The sequence below is a fragment of the Saccostrea cucullata genome, unplaced genomic scaffold (assembly GCF_032062105.1).
Source record: "Saccostrea cucullata isolate Sc308-1 unplaced genomic scaffold, CSIRO_AGI_Scuc_v1 ctg873, whole genome shotgun sequence".
Lineage (NCBI taxonomy): Eukaryota > Metazoa > Mollusca > Bivalvia > Ostreida > Ostreidae > Saccostrea > Saccostrea cuccullata.
Window position 1 is genome coordinate 39,136 of NW_026941035.1, and position 20,459 is coordinate 59,594.

Sequence of the window (20,459 nt, forward strand, 5' to 3'; positions counted from 1 at the left end):
CATTTGATAGCAGGGATTTTTGACCCTTTGACTTTGACCTTAGAGTTTGACCTGCTTTTTAAGAATTTTTAAAATTTTTAAACCTTAGCTACATGTATAACTTCTGAACAGTTAAAGATAGGACATTCATACTTAACATATTCGTTTGTGGCAAGACCTTTCACTAAGATACCAATTGCCTTAAAAACCTTTCACTAAGATACCAATTACCTTAAAAACTTTAGCCTAGCCCATAACTTTTCATGAAAGGAAGACTTTTATATTTCACATGTGTATTTCTGTGACAAGACTTTTCTTTGGCTACCACAATATTTGACCTTTTAATCTTGGACTTTAACTAACTTTTACAAAAAATCCAAACTTTTACTTTGGCTATATCTTTAGAACAGTAAATACCAGGACCTTTATTCTTCATACAATCATGTATTTTTTTTTTACAAAGACCTTTAATTTCGAAGCCAACATTCACCTTGACCTTGGAGATTTCCGCACATATGAAAAAAAATTAAACTTGGCCATTATAACTTTTGAACACTAAGGGCTAGTGCTCTTACTATTCACATATGCGATTCTTGTGAGAAGACCTTTCATTGGATACCAAGTATCTTTGACTCTAGGAACTTGACCTACCTTTCAAAAAGCAAACTTGGTCCATTACTTTTAAAGGGTTAAGGCTAGTTCTTTCATTATTGATAGTTCATACTTTACATATTTAATCATTGTGACAAGGCGTTCCATTTATCATCAAGACCTTTGATCTCTTGAGCTTGAAGTTTTGACATGCTTTTTAAAAATTTTTAACATTGGTCATAGTTTTTGAAAGGTTGGGGCTAGGGCTTCCATACTTAACATATGTTTATTTTGTGGCAAGACCTTTCATTGGATACCAATTATCCTGATTTTGTTACCTTTACCATGTAGATATCCGTTCTTAGGACTAATAATTAAACATTGACCTTCTTCCATATTTCACAGTTGCATTTTTTGTTAGAATATCCTATATATACATTTATTAAAATTGCATTTAAGAAATGCTTAATTTTTAATATGTTGCCATACGGGGACATTTGCGTTCCAAAAAACACATCTTGTTTTAAATAGAGCTTATGCAATATAGGAGTTTCCTCTAAGTCTGTCCGTTATTATGTCTAGTTTTCTCTATGTCAGGCTCTCCAGTTTGCTTTTTCGACAGTTGCAGATATTGAGCTGATTTTAGTTAAAGTTGATGAGTCATAGAACAAGCTTGAATATCCTTCTGTTTCATTGATTTTTGAGAAAAAAAACGACCTTTTTAATTTTAAGGATTTTCCGCTTATTTCCCAACCGTGCATAGACACTGACCTGATGTTAGGTTTGTGAGTGAAGCTTGATGATTTACATATCACGTTCATTCTGCTTTATTGATTTTTGAGGAAATTCCATTTTTTTTTATTATTTCAAGGGTTATGCAATCTTTAATCTGAATACTTTCAGATAGATATTCAGCTGATTTTTAGTACAGTATGTGTGTCTACCTTGATAAGTTATACATCAAATAGCATTATAATCCGCTTCAATGATTTGTTTTCGGATCGAATTACACATTAAAAAAAAATAATGGGAACCAGATTACACTTGCCTTAAGGGGATGTGTAGTGCTAAATATTATACAATCATTGCTGTTTTGAGGTCTATACGATGATCTAGCTACATGTACCTAGGGAATACAATATTTACCAATGCCGGAGGGAGGTCCCTTACACTCCCACTTACTACCCCACTCCAAATAATATATTTAGCTTATGTAAAGTTTACATAAGTTTAGTAGGTAGCATGTGTAATAACTTAAAAAAATATATTTGTATCAATTTGGAATATCCCGATTTATTTTAGATCAATTTGGAGAAAATTAATTCTTATATTCACCTGGAACATGAGGCGTAGGAAAATATAATAGAATAAAACAGTATTTTTTATACATAGTTGCATCTCAACCAATCAGAATGATAAGAATTATTTAAGCATGTAATAAAATGCGATAAACTGAGAATGTTAATTTCTATGGCAATTACTGGCTCCGCCAACGGAGTTACTGATTCTTTGAAGAAAAACAAATTATCGGAGAGGTAAAGGAAATTCCTCCGACCAACATTCTGAATATACTATTTTGGTATATTAAAAATTGTTTTCGAAACAGGTTGGCCACCCAAATTTAGATTTTTGCTTGTCAGACAATTTCTGGGGGAATACCCCCCTCCCCCCCACACCTTTGAAACCGTTGCTATGGTCAGATTACGCTGAAAAATGTATTTTCTAAATAAATGAATTTCTTATATACAATAAATATAATCGAGATAATTTTTTTTTTACATATAGAGGTAACTTTTCGTAAAGATAAAACATCATTGAATTATTCTTATCTCAATGTCCTGCCTGCTTTAATGTGCAATAACTTCTGATCATGCGAAAAAGGTCTATCTACACTCCTACAGTCAAGGCCAAAACATAAAAGGTATTTAAAGACCCCAAATCCAATTCAAATCATATTGATAGCGGATTTTCCTCTTTATAAACAGGGTTAGAATTTTGTTGAGAAAAATGAATCAAGTCATATTAATGGTAATTATGATTTTTGGATGTTTTAAGACTTGCAAATTATTTATGTTCAACAATGACAATACCACTCCGTCAGCTTCAGTGACGAAAGATGTTACATTTGCTGTTCTTGCACAAGAGATGTTGCAGATGAAAGCAAGTATAAAAACTTGTGAATCAAGGATTCAAAAACTTGAAGATGGAACTGGAAATTTAACAAGCATGACTGAGTTTCAGAACGCTTTAAAGAAGTTAAATGATTTAGAACAATTAATGAAATCCCAGGCAAATGAAACAATGGTGATTAAAGAAAAGTTACAGCAAATTAGTGCCCAGTCTCAAGCCTTTAACCCAACAACAATTTTAGCGTCTGTGAGCAGACTGCAAGGAAATATTTCATTTGTCGAATCCTCTCTCCTGAGCATTCAAAGTGCAATGGCGGCTATGGCGGAAAAATCAACATTCGTTGATACAATATTCGTACCCAATCGTAAGTTTTCAACCGTATATTTCGAGAACATATAACAAACACAAATTGTAATGTTTTACTATATTATATTTTTTTAAATGTCAGATCACCTTTATAAAAAATGTTTGTTGCCCTCTTCCAAGGGACTATCTAACCGACTCAAAAATTCAATTTTCTCAACCTTCAAGAAACGATTTTTTTTCTTTTCATTCATGCATTTTTATGCCTCTAATATGTTTATAATAAATTCAAATTTTCAGAGAAAAAAAGTCCTACCTAACCGACCTAATTTCCCCCTGAATCGGTAAAGGGCAAATAAACATTAATTTAAAGGTGACCTGATCAACTTTATTGTACCCCGATTTCGCATAAGCGAGGGGCATGAAATCTTATTTGTTTGTTAATTTTTGTCTGTATGTCACAAAAACTTTAACCATTGTGATAACTTTTGAACGAAATATTTCACATTGCACTATCTGTGACTATCTGAGTGTATTTTTTTAAAATATACTACGATTTTGAATCTGTGTTGTGGCCTTGAAGGTTGACCGTTTTCTCAAAATAAAATAATAACACAGTGACCTTGACCTTAAAGTTTGAACTACTTTTCAAAAGTGTTATCTTTCCTTATAAATTTTGATTAAGAACAACTTTTTGGGGCAAAATGCGTTTCATCTAACGGCATTAGTCAAAACAGTTTGATTATTGAGTTCGTCGAAACGCATGTTGCCCTCGAACTCATTACATACATATATCCCTAACAAAAAATACCATAGTTAACTATAGTTACTTTGATACTTTGCAAAAAACTTTATCGAAAAGTTTGACACTTTTGAAAACTTAATCGACAAACTTTGACGCTTTGAAAAAACTTTATCCAAAACTTTGACAATTTGAAAAACTTTGTCGAATACTTTGACACTTTGAAAAACTTTGGTGAAAATTTTGACACTTTGAAAAACTTTGGCGAAAAGTTGGATACTTTGTAAAACTTTATCGAAAAGTTGGATACTTTGAAAAACTTTATCAAAAACTTGGATACTTTGAAAAACTTTGACTCTTTGAAAAATTTTATTGAAACTTTTGACACTTTGAAAACCTTAATCAAAAGACTTTGATAATTTGAAAAACTTTATCGAAAACTTTGACACTTAGAAAAACTTTATCGAAAACTTTGACACTTTGTAAAACTTTATCAAAAACTTTGACACTTTCAAAAACTTTGTTGAAAACTTTGATACTTTATAAAACTTTGGCGAAAACTTTGACAATTTGAAAAACTTCGGCGAAAACTTTAACACATTGAAAACTTTGGCGAAAACTTTGACACTTTAAAAAAAACTTTGGCGAAAACTTTGAACACTTTGAAAAACTTTGTCAAAAACTTTGACACTTTAAAAAAACTTTGGCGAAAACTTTGACACTTTGAAAAACTTTGTCAAAAACTTTGACACTTTGAAAAACTTTGTCGAAAACTTTGATACTTTATAAAACTTTGGCAAATACTTTGACACATTGAAAAACTTTGGCGAAAACTTTGACACTTTAAAAAAAATTTGGCGAAAAGTTGGATACTTTGAAAAACTTTATCGAAAAGTTGGATACTTTGAAAAACTTTATCAAAAACTTGGATTTTTTGAAAAACTTTGACTCTTTGAAAAACTTTATCGAAAACTTTGACACTTTGAAAAAGTTTATCGAAAACTTTGACACTTTGAAAAACTTTGACGAAAACTTTTACACTTTGAAAAACTTTGGCAAAAACTTTGACATTTTGAAAAAAACTTAGCAAAAACTTTGACACTTTGATTTACTATTGTTAACTATAGTAAACTATAGTTAACTATAGTATACAGTTAGGAATGGGTACGAGGGAAATAGCAAATTTATGGTTCCCCGACGGAGGAAACTATTTTTCTGCCAAGGGGAATCATAAATTTGCTATTTCTCGAGTTCACATTCCATTACTCTTTTATTATACCGAAACAATCACAGGCGATTTAACTTTTTTTACCAGAGATTCCGACATTTAAAAAAAAAACACTCTAGAGGCATAATTACAAATGCATGCGGTTAAACAGATTGTATGATAAGTAATGCATCGTGTCCAAAAACAATTGAGTTATTTTTAAAAAGTATTTTCACTGACATTTCGAAGAATGAAGAATTAACGTTATCTTCATTTTGCTACAATTCAAGTTAGATTTTGACATCGCATATCGAAATGTTTTGACGTCATAGTTAGATTGCTAATAACATGACGTAAGAGACTCGAGATTTCTTGAACGTTCCGCCCTATGAACACTTTGATTGGTCAAAATTACTAATAAATATTCATGAGGGAGTAGTCCTAGGGAGTAGCTCTGATTTTCCAGGGAGTAGTCTTCAGATGAGGGAAATTGTCTCTTCTCGGGAAATAGACAGTTTTATGGAATTAATTTTATAGAGTAATTACAGTAGAGGTATAATAATAAACTATAGTTAACTATAGCGTTTTTGTAAGGGATAATACGATGAAATTTAGGAATATCCTTTTTCTATAGTTTGTAGAAAAAATACAATGGCATGCCATTTTAGAATTGTGTTATACTGATTTCAGTTTACATGTCATGAACAAATGCTTTTAACGCATATAATATTGCAAATAGATTTATGCACTGGTAGAGACCTTCGCTTGATTATGCCAACAAATTATGATTTTTCTAGTTCAATATTAACCACAAATGATCAACGCCATTTTTGACGTATAGGTGACTTTTCACACCTTGACAACAAATCTACAATAAATGTAGAAAACCTTTTTTCTTTGAGTCTATTTTGGCATTAAAAACAAGTACTCTGGATGAACTTTATTTCTCTGTAAACATTTAAACATTTTCTGTGACTATACCAGTTTTTAAGGGGCATAACTTTATAGAGTATTATACAGTTATGGAATGGGTACGAGGGAAAAAGCAAATTTATGGTTCCCGGAGGGAGGAAACTATTTCCCGAGGCGGCGAAACCATATCTCTTTAAAATAGTCCTTAACTGAAATAAAATTTAAATACTTAAATTCAGTATTGTTTCATTTCTTCAAAAGCTAAAAGTTAATGTATTACATTGCTTTGTTTAAAAGATATCATTTTCTATAGACAGATAGTCTTGATTAAAAAAGTAAAAAATCATGACGTCGAAGGACGTCACGGAGCAGCGAATAGCAATATAAATTTCTTTTGCATTTTGAAACTTTTAAAACAAACTCTGAAAATGCTGGAGAAACCAGGAAAAATACATAAAAGGAGCCGTGTATTTGTTTATAATGGAACAGACAATTTTTGAGGGGTAAAGACTTTAAATTGGGCGATGGGCGTTCTGCAAAGAAACAGATTGTAGTTCAAAATCATGTCAAAAGAGTTAGTAATGTCATGAAACTATTGTGCGCTTCACTTTTGCGGAACCTGTAAGAGCAGAGTTACATGGTAAAGGATTTGAAAACTTTGACAATCTTATTTAAGGTATGCTCAAATTATTGTTAGCATACTAGGTGTCAAGTGTTATGGATACGTTTTAATGAATGAGGAATACGATACAAACCGTGTATAAAATGAAAAGGCACTGTGAGTTTGAGAAATTTTCTTTAACGTTGTTTTTTGACGTTAAAATGTTTTTGACCGTGCTCCGTAGTGACAAAACTTGCTGCTTTTTAAACTGGCTAACATGAGTTCTGTTTAATCAAATGGAATGAAACTTCAGAAATCTACAGAATATATCTTTTTACATATAAAAATGTACTGATATTAAACTTTGTAAAAATAATGTGATAATGAGGAATATTGTCTACGTATTTCTTGAATGACCCTTGTATATTCATACAGATTTTCTTATTTCATTCTGTAGGACTCCGGTTAGTGGGAGGAGATCAAAATTCTGGTCGAGTTGAGTATTTGATTAATGGTACCTGGAATGCAATTTGCACCTACGGCGGATTTGATAACAATGCAGCAAAAGTGATATGCCGAATGCTAGGCAGGCCATGGTAATTTAAAATTTGATAGATACTCTACTATAGATCTTTACATGTAGATGTCTCCAGATCCTGCTTTAGTCTTTTCGAAGATATGTATATACTCTATGAAATATGATTTAAATCAGATGTTAGACATTTTAACATTCTAGTGATATATTTTTTTTTTCAACAAATCTATATCTTTATGGTTGTGACACTATTGCTTGACTTTTCAAGAAATGCTATCAAAGGAAGTATTAATGCAATTGTTATAAAAAAGAAAATCACTGACAAAGGATCAAACCATATTTTTGTGTAAACAAAACAATTTTTGCGATTGAAGGAAACCTATGGCATTAATGTATGCCTTAAAGACATTGACCGAATATCAACCCATTAAATCAATGTTACTCATATTTTATTATTCGTTGGCATTCATATACTATTAAGTAAGTTATGGGGATGTATTTCAATTTTTTGTCAATCCTGGAAGTACTTGGAATCTCGTACAAGAGGTACGAGCTCATTTGTCACATAAAACATTCATGCAGACCAAGAGACAAATACCTTTTTTTTTTCTTAACAAAAATATAAGAATTATAATTACTTATAATTAGATAGTTCAGGATATTCATAAAAGTAAAATCTTCATTTCTGTGTAATGGTAAAATGAATCATTAAAGAGTACCACAGGTAGGTAATCTTTAAGTAATGGTATGTTTTCAGGCAAAACGCTCTGGCATATTTAAACTCTGAATTTGGAGATGGTTCTGTGCCTATGCATTTATATGATGTGCAGTGTTCCGGACATGAAGTTCTTCTTGAAGAATGTCACCACGCTGTTGGTTCAACCTGGCATTGCTATGGACATAAGCAGGCTGGAGTTCGTTGTCGTAAGTAGAATTTAAATAGTTTGTATGATTCTGTATCGTTTTCAGGTTCTTTTATGGAATTCGGCTGTTCTGAACAATTAAAGAATTAATCGCATTTCTCAATCAGATATTAAAATCAATAATATATACATTAACTCCTTTGTTTCTCGGGAGAGCACGCGCCTTCAAAAGACTGAGGTGCATCCGCTTCTTACTTTCAATCAAACAATAAATCAAGGTACTATATATATATATATAAAATATCTCTACAACCAATCAAAGTCTCGAAAGTCTATTTCAGACATCTAAAACTTGATTCAAGATATCCCTTGTAGTACCTACATCATGTACATGTATCACGTTTGACTCAGAACTCTGTATAACACCGTCTTTCTTATACAGCCGAGAGAAACTCCACCAAATCAACCTAACTGTCTCCCTATTTATACATGCTCCACGTGGAGAACCGAAGGGAACAAAAAGACAGGAACAATAACTCTACCACAAGAAAGAAAACTTTGTATTATATTTTCCGTGATTGAGAACTCTTCGCAGCAAAAGCGGAAATTGGATACACGCGGAAAAAACTTTATATATATACGGTATGAATTACAAAATTTTCACACAAAGACATTTTTTTTTAGATATTACCTTTTATACCTATTATGCATGACGGAATTGTTAAAAATACCACAAGCAAAATGGGGTGATACTTGCATTGTATACGTGCTCCTTTATATTTTTTCATGCAAGATGAATTACAATAAATTTGTTTTCATGTTAAAGATACAAGTCAAATAGTTTAAAAACATATTGATTTTAAATATAATTTTTCATTTTTCGCTCTTTTAAGATTATTGTTTAATAATAAATAATGTCTGAAAATAATCTATTTTTAGATTTTTACACTGTCTTTGCATGTGCTACTGTTTTTTAAAATAGCATATAAAAAACTGTTTGTAATACCTAAATATTAAAAGCAAGTGGCAAGAAAAGAAATATCAACCTTTTGAAAATTCCACACAGACTTTTCGGACATAGGTCCCCCCTTAACTCTAGTAAATGAGTAGAAACCTGTAAACATTGACAAAAAAAGTGTTTTGCTTCTGTCATTTTGATTAAAATCTACCACCGATGATGTCTACATGTAGATATTTGGGAATTGATCATGTCGTGTAAAGAAAATTTGGCTGAGACGCATGAACAAAGATCCGTAAAAACTGATTTAAAAGCAAATATCATGAATATTTTGTAAAATTCAAATGGAGTTCAGTTTATCAAACAGGTATGTTAATTTGTTTTCATTGATTATATAATTATTCTTTTTCGAGGACAGTCAGCTATATACGTATCCCGGCCGGTGTAAAGACGAATAATGACCCCCATCGAAAAATGACCGGGGGTCATTTTTCAACGACAAAAAATGACCCCCCACCCGTAGAAAAAAAAAATCATTTTTTGTAGAAAAAGAGTCCTAGGGGTCATTATTTTATATGTTAGTCCTATAAAAAATTTGACACCCATTGAAAAATGACCCCCTTTAAAGTGATACAAAATTTAGAACAGGTGAAAGGGAAAATATGCTGTATATTATAATGTTCTTCCTTCGAGTAATTCATGCATTTGTTCGAATAGATTTGATTTTTGTTCTTCTAAGCACGTAGGGGCAATAAAGTTCCTCATTTCTCTTTGCCGAAATATTGACAAATCAGTTTTAAGCAATTAATTAACAATCAATCAATTAATCTTCATTTCTCTGATAAAGGAGTAAACCTAGAAAATCAAAGATGGTACATGTAAATGGATCAAACGCACGCTGGAAAGAGAGAGAGAGAGAGAGAGAGAGAGAGGCATACCTTTTCCATAATTTTAACGTATGAATAAACTTTATTAAGAGATTAATTTTTAATATTTTTTTCACAATATACACTGTTTGATATCTTTTTTACAGCGAAACTAATTTTTAAATTTTCTGTAACCAGAAAAATACAAAAAGTCGTATGAAATAATTAAAAGACTCGCGTAGTCTTTCAATGCTAAAATTGTGTTCAAAAGAGATTCTTTAATTGTCAAGTAAATAAAATTTCTTTTTAATATTCCTCCTTATAATATTTGCTTAAAGAATGATATTCACTTGTTTTTAGAAATCAAACCATGCAACAATCAGGTTTAAATACTCTTTAATAGGAAAATTAATTTTTCCTTCATTTCAACTTTTAGCTTGTATAAGTTTGGCAAATCCTATTTGACAGTGAAAGAGGAGGAAATTTTTATACCCCCCCTCCCCCCCAAAAAAGAACATTACCTTAAATCAAAACAAAAAAAAAATAATAAATGAAAATCAAAAATATAAATAAAACTCTATACCTTTGAATAATACTGAAAGAGGCTCAAGATAAAATATTGAAATGAAGTTAAGCCTTCAAACAAGTACTATCATATCATAATTTACTTCGCCATGATTAACGCATACTTTAAATGTTGGTGGGGGTATATACTTGAAAGTATTGTGGCAAAGTAACAGTTGAAAATTAGTAGAATAATATAATATTTTAAGCATCTTTTTAGTCCCACCTTATAGAAAAATAAAGGTAGGATAGATTTTTAGATTTTGTTGCTTTTGTTGATAATCGACTTCCTCCTAAATAAGTAAGGGGCTGGGGAGAGTATAACACCTAAAAATATGCTCTGTAAAGCTGTGGGCTAGTGTAATATACACATTCTAATGCAAAAACTATACATGTAGACATAACATTTTGATTTAGCACACAGTATTCATAAAATTTCTTAATTCTTGTTTTACTCCACCCTTTTACTCAGTTCTGAGTATATTTTTCAGAGAATTTGATATGAAAATCGGAACAAACATTTTCATTTTTGTAACGCCTTCTTTATACTGTATCATAATATGAAAAGTTAATTGAAGACCATTTCTTTTTTTTTGCCCCCGTAATCGAAGATTCGGGGGTACATGTGTATATAGTTTTATCGTGTCCGTCTGTATGTCTAGCTGTCTATCTGGCGGTCTGTTTGTCCGCAAAAACTTTAACCTTGACCATAACTTTTTATTTATTGGAGCTATGACTTTCATATTTAATATATGTATTCCTTGTGACAAAACCTTACTTCGGGTACTACCAGATTTGACCTTTTGACCCTTACCTTGGAGTTTGTCCCATTTTACACAAAAATGCCGAATTTTTACTTTGGTCATAACTTTTAAACGGTAGATACTAGTACTCTCATACTTCACATATGTATTTTTTTTGGCATGAACTTTCATTGGATACTAAAAACTTTGACCTTTTGACCTTGACCTTGGAGATTTCCTTACTTATGAAAAAAAAACTTTAACCTTGGCCATAACGTTTGAACGGTAAGGGATAGGGTTTTCATACTTCACATATGCAATCCTTGTTACATTAAACCTTTCTTAAGAAACCATCAACTTTGACCCTTTGACCTTTGAGTTTGACCTACCTTTCAAAAACTTATCCTTAGCCATTACTTTTGAACAAGTGGTGCTAGAGCTTTCCTATTTTGCAATTGTATTTCTTGTTAGAAGACCCTACATTGGGTACCAATATATTTAAATTGCATTTAAGAAAAGTTTAATCTTCGCTATGTTGTCATACAGGGACATAGCTGTTTCAAAAACACATCATTTTATATATAAGAGGAGCTGCGGATAAGAGATGGATACCCCAAAGCGTAACAGACGGACGGACGGATATCCCGATCATTATATATACCCTCCCGCTTTTCAAGCGGAGGATATAATAATATATAATACTGCTAATTTTTTCTGTCAGTACGATGATTTCCACCATCGAAAAACATGTTTACCTAACCCTTTAGGCTCGATAAATCTTTTACTCCTTTAGCTTCTGAATCATCGCATTGACCTTAAAATATAGCTATAATTGTATAATGTTATGAGATCAACATATCATCAATTTATTCCCAATTAACTCAGGTGAGCATTTTGGCCAATATGCTTCTTTATCTAATTTTTTTTGCCCCCTAAAAATTTCAGCTTTAATGCAGGGACGTAACAGCCGGGGGGGGGGGGGGGGGGGGGGGGCCTACTTTTTCCCCCAACATAACCTTTACTATATGTTCATTGAAAAGATGGTTGCCCCCCCCCACTTTATAACCATCGTATAGTGATATCAAGGATTGTAGGGAAAAAATTGGAAGTGATAGTAAGTTGAAAAAATTGGCCACTAACCCCCCCCCCCCCCCCCCCCCCCCCCCCCAGGAAATTGGATTTTCGAGTTTGAGCAACTTTTTATTTTCTTTTCTTTTTTTTTTTTTTTTGTTTTTTTTTTGCTTGTCAACTTTTTCAGGTAAGTAAAAAAAAATTTCCCCCTCCCTCCCCCCCCCCCCCCCCCCACTTTCAAAAACGATGCTACGTGCCTGTAATCAACAGGGAGTCATTTTTCTTCGCGTGGGTTCTGCAAATATTTAGGGTGGTGACACTTTTTCTACGGGCAAAAGGGTCATTTTTCGACGTCAGATAATGACTGGGGGTCATTTTTTACGCTGTCGAAAAATGACCCCCGGTCATTATTCGTCTTTACACCGGCCTTTTCTCTGCCATTCGTGACAAAAATACTGCAACAGAACAAGCTGAATATTTCAAAACATATGATTTGTACAGATGGAAAATTTGTCTTCTAAAATGTTTGCTTTCTAAAATGCTTGAAAAATGCTGCTAGAATCTTGAATGAAGCACAGTTTTTTTTCTTTTTTTTTCTTTTTTTTTTTTAAAGAAAAATCTTGGTTCATATGTATAAAATTCGAGACATCGGGTAAGGTTTCGTACAAATGCGTGGAATAATTATTTTACTAAAAGGACAGTGGGATTCTGATGATACATGATGCCGAAGTTATGGTGCATGTCTTTGCGCTAGACACTCTTTTATATTTAATGCTTTCATTGCTGTAATGAAAATAAATTGTATTATGTTTATGCATCATATTCTAATAACTGCAACTGTGTGTGCGGAAATAATGAGTAACGCGTGGGATGTAAAACGGTTGGTCACGTGATCAAATCCCATATGGAAGAATTGATCGTGGACAACCCTTTTTACTTCCAATAAAACTAAATAAAAAGATACCTTACTGCTTATATTTACAATTGTGACTAAATTTCTACAAATAGTAAGGAACTTCGGTAAATCTTTTGTCACAGGGTGACAATTACTTGTTTTTATTTTATTTAGTATAATTATTTAGTACAGCTAGTATATTGAGTTAGTGTAGTAGATAGCTGTAGTAAATTCCATTCATTCATTCATTCATTCATTCATTCATACCTGGTCATTCATTGTCATCGTGTTTGTGTTGTATTATTGTTTGTCCGGTGTTCCATGTCACGTGAGTATTTGGTTGTCACGTGATTTTCTTGTGGGATATTATTATCCTGTGAGTGGTAGAACCAGTATGTATGGGATGTGGTCGTTATATACGCATGTGTGAGTCCTGGTATATATACTTTTGCACGGACTATTCCATTTTAATCTTGACGATAATTTGGATGTTCTCCTGCGAGAAATCTATGTTAGCAGTTTCTATAAGAAATTCCTTACGGAATCGAGCAAGCAGTGTGACGTCACAACCATTCATGGATACCTCATGTAGCCGAGACGAGAGATGTTTTGGTGATTATCCATTTAATTAACATTCGTGCAAAGAACTGTGTGTGCTGAAAGATTCCTTTAAACGGATAGACGCGGCCTATTCTTGGACTATCTGAAAATCCTGGTGGACTTTTCGATTTTGACTGCAGTTGACTATGTGTGTCAGATGTTCTACTTCTAGACATTTCTACTTTCACTTTGTAGATTATTGTTGTTTTGTAATATTTGTTTCATTTGTCATTTGATTGTTTAATTCATTCATGTGAGTCAGTTTAGCAATTGAGAGTGTGTTAAACAGCCTCAAAAGTTTAAAACTCCTAAATAATTGAAAAAAAAGTCAAGGGAAGCAGGTGAATCAGTGGGATTTATAGTAAGACATAGCTACATAGATTTATCTTCTCTACTAACATTTTAATTGCACTTGATATTAAATTTGTGTGAAAAAGCATGCAGAGAGAAATATTTGTGAGATAGAACCTTAAACTATTTTTGTTTCAGAATAATCAATTTGGTTTAATTTACAAGTTTCAGGGTTGATAAGTTTTGTTTAGAAAGTTGTGTTGAGTGTCATCTTTGTGTTGATCATCTTTGTGTTTCAGGCTTCATCAAACTCATTATTTCATCCCTCATCATTATTTTAGATGTAGATTTAAGATTTACTAGTGCACTTATTTAGCATGTTTAGAGCAAGATTTAGAGAATTAGCTAGGCTCTTTATCTAGAGAATTACAATATTTGTGGAAGGTTTATATAGCGATACTTACAGTGAAAGTAACACAGCTATTAAAATATGTGAACCTTTATTGAGGAACTATTGTGTTGCGTTATAATTTCCTGAGAAGGAAGATACCGTGACAATGGCGCCCAACGTGGGACACCATTGTCACGGGTCTCCCATCTCAGGAAATTATAACGCAACACAATAGTTCCTCAATAAAGGTTCACATATCTTATTATAATTGACAATATGCAGGAACGATGAAATAAATGAAGTATAAACGAACGAAGGTGACCTGCAATGAAAATGACACACTTGTAGAAATTCACACACACTAATATTTATTTAATTACATAGTTTAAATTCGGTTTTAATATTAAATTATTCTTACCAGTCACGATAACAATTAGGGCACTAAGATTCAATAAGGAATTTCTTAAAAGGTCCTAAGTATAGGGAACCCCGATCCTTCAACTGGCGTCGGAATTTCATAAATATTATAGATTCTGTTGAAAATTACGCCAGAAGATGGGTCAGATATGAAAAAGAAGACGTTAACACCCTGTCAGAATGGATTAAATGTATCAGATCCATGTTAAAGTCACGTATTAAAAGATTGAGGAGCAAAATGAAAACCATCTATTCTTCTGTGATCAATAAACCAGAAGTGAAAAAAGAATTAGATAGATTACACGATCACTACGTACTGGTTCCTGCCGACAAAGCAGGTAACAACATTGTCTTTGTTTGTAAGGCTCATTATATAAATTGCGTTCTACAAGAACTTGGATTTAATTCTACAAGTTGTAATCCTACTTATACTCATACTTCCCTTTCTAAGGAAGAAATTCTTCAAAATCACCTGTCAGTTTTGAATACCCTAACAAAAAATACTATAGTTAACTATAGTTTACTATGGTTAAACTATAGTAAATCAAAGTGTCAAAGTTTTCGCCAAAGTTTTTCAAAGTGTCAAAGTTTTCGCCAAAGTTTTTCGCCAAAGTTTTTCAAAGTGTCAAAGTTTTCGCCAAAGTTTTTCAAAGTGTCAAAGTTTTCGCCAAAGTTTTTCAAAGTGTCAAAGTTTTGGTCAAAGTTTTTCAAAGTGTCAAAGTTTTCGCCAAAGTTTTTCAAAGTGTCAAAGTTTTGGTCAAAGTTCTTCAAAGTGTCAAAGTTTTGGTCAAAGTTTTTCAAAGTGTCAAAGTTTTGGTCAAAGTTTTTCAAAGTGTCAAAGTTTTCGCCAAAGTTTTTCAAAGTGTCAAAGTTTTGGTCAAAGTTCTTCAAAGTGTCAAATTTTTTGCTAAAGTTTTTTTAAGTTTCAAAGTTTTTGATAAAGTTTTTTGAAGTGTCATAGTTTACGATAAAGTTTTTCAAATTATCAAAGTTTTCGATAAAGTTTTTCGAAGTGTCATATTTTACGATAAAGTTTTCCTAAGTATCAAATTTTTTGATAAAGTTTTTTAAAGTGTCAAAGTTTTCATCAAAGTTTTTCAAAGTGTCAAAGTTTTCGCCAAAGGTTTTCAAAGTTTCAAAGTTTTTGATAAAGTTTTCAAGTGTCAAAGTTTTCGAAAAAATTTTCAAGTTTCAAAGTTTTCGATAAAGTTTTTTAAAGTATCAAAGTTTTTGATAAACTTTTTCAAAGTGTCAAAGTTAGCTATAAAGTTTTTCAAAGTATCAAAGTTTTCGATAAAGTTTTTCAAAGTGTCATATTTTTCGATAAAGTTTTTCAAAGTGTCAAATTTTTTTATAAAGTTTTTGAAGTGTCATAGTTTTCGATAAAGTTTTTCTAAGTATCAAACTTTTCGATTAAGTTTTTCAAGTTTTCAAAGTTTTCAATAAAGTTTTTTAAAGAATCAAAGTTTTCGGTAAACTTTTTCAAAGTGTCAAAGTTTACGATAAACTTTTTCTAAGTATCAATGTTTTCAACTAAGTTTTTCAAAGTGTCAAAGTTTTAGATAATGTTTTTCAAAGTGTCAAATTTTTTCGCCATAGTTTTTCAAAGTGTCAAAGTTTTTGTAAAAGTTTTTCAAAGTGTCAAAGTTTTCGCCAAAGTTTTTCAAAGTGTCAAAGTTTTCGTCAAAGTTTTTCAAAGTGTCAAAGTTTTCGCCAAAGTTTTTCAAAGTGTCAAAGTTATCAATATAGTAAATCAAAGTTTTCAAAGTGTCAAAATTATCACTATAGTTAACTAAAGTTAACTATAGTTAACTATAGTTTACTATAGTATTTTTTCGTTAGGGATACTTTTAATATTCCACAGAGCCAAAATGAATTTGAAATACGCTATATGTATTGGATTCCGAAACTTCATAAGAATCCTTACAAACAAACATATATTGCAGGTTCCAGTAAATGTTCAACCAAGCCTCTTTCGTTACTCCTCACTAAGATACTGACAGTGGTGAAGGAAAAACTTCAAGAGTACTGTGCAACTATATATTCAAGAAGTGGTGTGCATCAGATGTGGATACTTAAAAATTCTAAAGAACTTTTGGACAATTTGAAATCATAAGACCTTACAAAAATCAACAGCTTAAAAACTTACGACTTTCCAACTTTATACACAACAATTCCTCACGACAAATTAAAATCCAGCTTTTTGATATCATTGACAGTTGCTTCTTCAATAAAAATGGAACTCGTAAATTTACTTACCTCGTCATTGGTCATTTGCAAAATTGTTTTGTTAAAACAGATTCTGATTGCACACATAAGTACTCTGAAGTTGACATCAAGAAGATGCTTGAGTTTCTGATTGACACTATCTTTGTGGTTTTTGGAAACCAGGTGTTCCAACAATCTATTGGAATTCCCATGGGTACAAATTGCGCTCGGTTATTAGCAGACTTATTTTTATATTCATATGAAGCAGAATTTATGCAAAATCTTATGCATGAAAAGAAGAAAACACTTGCTGTGGCCTTCAACTCGACATTTAGATATACCGACGACGTATTGTCAATTAATAATGATAATTTCCATTCCTACGTCGATACGCTATATCCTGGTGAGCTTGACATAAAAGATACCACATAATCCGACTCTTCTGCTTCATATTTGGATATTTTACTTGAATAAGACACGTCAACTTCCCTTACTTATGCAGCAATATACCTTCATCACCTGCGTACGGAGTGTATATATCTCAATTGATTCGATACGCAAGAGCATGCTCTACGTATGAACAATTTTTAAGACAAGGTAAATTATTGACAAGCAAGTTGATGAAACAAGAATATCAGCAGTCTTGTTTAAAGTCATCATTTCGTAAGTTCTATGGTCGATACAATGACCTTGTCAGCAAATGCAATTTATCATTGCGTCAAATGCTGACTGACGTTTTACATACCAATTGTTAGTCCATTATTTATACACTGAATTGACGACGGATTTTTTCCGTTATTTCCCGATCATGACAACGGGTGTGACCGGTCGTCAGGGGATGCTCACTCGTCCATGGCACCTGATCGCACCTCTGATGTTTCGGAGGTCGGTGTTTGCTCTGCTCTGATTTTGTATATTGTAAAATGGACTTTGAGATTGAATACTGTTTCTTATCTCCATATCCTTCTGAGAGAAGGTGCTAAGTTAAACATAGATTTCTCGCAGGAGAACATCCAAATTATTGTAAAGATTAAATAGTCCGTGCAAAAGTATATATACCAGGACTCACACATGCGTACATAACTACATGTACCACACCCCATACATACTGGTTCTACCACTCACACACAGGATAATAATATCCCACAAGACAATCACATGACGACCAAATACTCACTTTACAAGGAACACCGTACAAACAAGAATACAAACACGATGACAATGAATGAATGAATGAATGAATGAATGGAATTTACTACAGCTGTCTACTACACTAACTTAATATACTAGCTGTACTAAGTACATGTAATTATACTAAATAATAAAAACAAGTAATTGTCACCCTAGCCTTTGACACTTTAATCCATAAAGTTAAAAAAAAAACTAAACGATATAGGCCTAAATTGATTGTGTTGATAACGTTGATCGTTTGTTACGTCACTATGACGTAGATCGCTTATGACCAAACAATCAATTTATGGTCACATGACGAACATGTTTACGGAGATGTAAATACGCCTTGTTCAAATTCAATTATATTACGGAAAACATTTGCAAATACAAATATGTACATTTGTTTGCACACATCGTTGCAATTATGTACGGCAGCGTATTAGTGCCACTTAGACACTTTACTTTTCTTTTTATTTCTACACTTAAAGTGTAAATAATACAGATTAAAGTGTAAATTTTACAGATTAAAATGTTAATTTTACAGATAAAAGTGTAAAATGTACAGATTTAACTGTAAATTCTACACTTTAAAGTGTAAATTTCAAACTTTCAAGCGTATATTTTACACTAAAACGTTTAAATTTTGCTGATTAAAGTGTAAATTTTACAGATTAGGGTGTAAGATTTGCAGATTTAAGTGTAAATTTTATTTTACACTTTAAAGTGTAAATTTTACACTGTAAAGTGTAAATTCCACAGTTTAAAGTGTAAATTTTACAAGTTAAATATAAAATTTACAGATCAAAGTGCAAAACATACATATTAATCAAGTGTAAATTTTACAGATTAAAGTGTAGAAATAAAAAAAATGTCAACGTGGCACTCATATGCTTCCAAAGTTATGAGACTATTCCTAAAAAATAATGATTCATTCTTTATTGTTATAAACAACTGGATTTAAATGAAACATCCCTCAATCACTTTCGAAATGTTAGCATCTTACTCCACTCTAATTGATATCGCCTTTAAGAAGCTCTATTAACATGCAAACAGGTGAAGACGGTAAATGACAACTTTAGAAAGAATAAGAATATCTTTAAAAATAATTTAATGCCTGTCTAAGATGAAAAGATGAAATCTAAGTCCAAGTTAGCAAATGTTTTGTGGATAAATCCGAACACACAATGACAATGATTACATTTTACATGTACAATCAATGTTTTTTGGGGAGTTTTTGAGTCGAAGTCTAACTGCATGTCCGGCTTTTTCCCTGATAACCCATAAAGACTCTCTGTGTAGCTTGTTTACCTCAAATACGTTACAAATTTCAAAATTGAAGGACCTTAAGGTGATTCTATGATGCCTGGCAATGCTATATACCTCTTATTAATCAAACTTTTAGGACACACTAGTTAAATATTATATATTTGTTAATATTTCTTTGGAAAACACAAAAATGTTCATTGTTTGAAATCTATTAAAACTACTGATAATGAATATGTTTTTTTGACCGAGAACTTATGATGGATCAATGAATTAAAATGAAAAAAAGTTATTGAACAATCTTATTCAGAGAACTTGTGTCCTCCGCTAACGGGAAAAAAGAGCATGCGCGGATTAAGAGGGGAAAGAGAGAGAGGGGCGGGGGCTTAAAGGGGACGTGCAGAGCCATAGGGAGCTGTGGTATAAACATCATTACAAATGCTCAAAAGCTTTGTGAGAGATCGTTCGCAAATGAGATTTTCACTGTCAAACAGAATGTATAAATTCATAACCTTGATTTTTGGACTTTATGTGTTACATATGTAAAGCTGAAAGGATTCTGGAGATATTGCGTGTAAAGAAATTGTTACAAACGGAAATACAGCTAGATGAATTCAAACTGATATTTCAACTTTCAGTGAAAAATTGGAACAAAAATTAAAAGATCTTTTGGAAAAGTTTTTTTTTTCATGAAGCTGTATTTTGTAATATTTGGTGTCAATAAATCATTGCAATATTTCGTTAAATGCAAGCAATTACCTAAAGCACAACTGTATTTTTTTTTCAGAGTGAAATAGAACAACTGCATGGTACTGAATGTGATTGCCAGTATTTTCAATTTCCTATTGTGACTCTTTTTTGTTTGAATTTTGTATCCGTAATTAAAGCATTTGAGATCATGTGTTTTTGTATTTTAGTATAATTGCACTAATAAGCGGAGGGAGCGAAGATTAGTCTGCACAAATTACGAAAAGGGGCAAAGTAAATGTCGCACATTGTTTAAAGATATAGCATATTCATTTCTCACAACGATTTCATATTGAATATGTACATTTTAATACAAAGAAAAATCTTTTATAAACCATTCCTTCTTTATTGTTGATGAACATTGAACTCATTAACATTTCAGCATCTTGAGATCTCCAGGTAAAGCCTA

General features: G+C 32.0%; 1 protein-coding gene across 1 annotated transcript; it reads left to right on the top strand.

Annotated features, from left to right (window-relative positions):
- The first annotated feature begins 2,483 nt into the window (after positions 1-2,483).
- LOC134256983 (deleted in malignant brain tumors 1 protein-like) lies at positions 2,484-20,183 on the top strand. Its single transcript, XM_062739649.1, has 4 exons — positions 2,484-3,064; positions 6,923-7,061; positions 7,758-7,924; positions 20,091-20,183. Exons 1-4 carry the CDS (start codon positions 2,578-2,580, stop codon positions 20,093-20,095), a joined length of 798 nt encoding a protein of 265 aa, XP_062595633.1. The 5' UTR covers positions 2,484-2,577; the 3' UTR covers positions 20,096-20,183.
- The last annotated feature ends 276 nt before the right edge of the window (positions 20,184-20,459 follow it).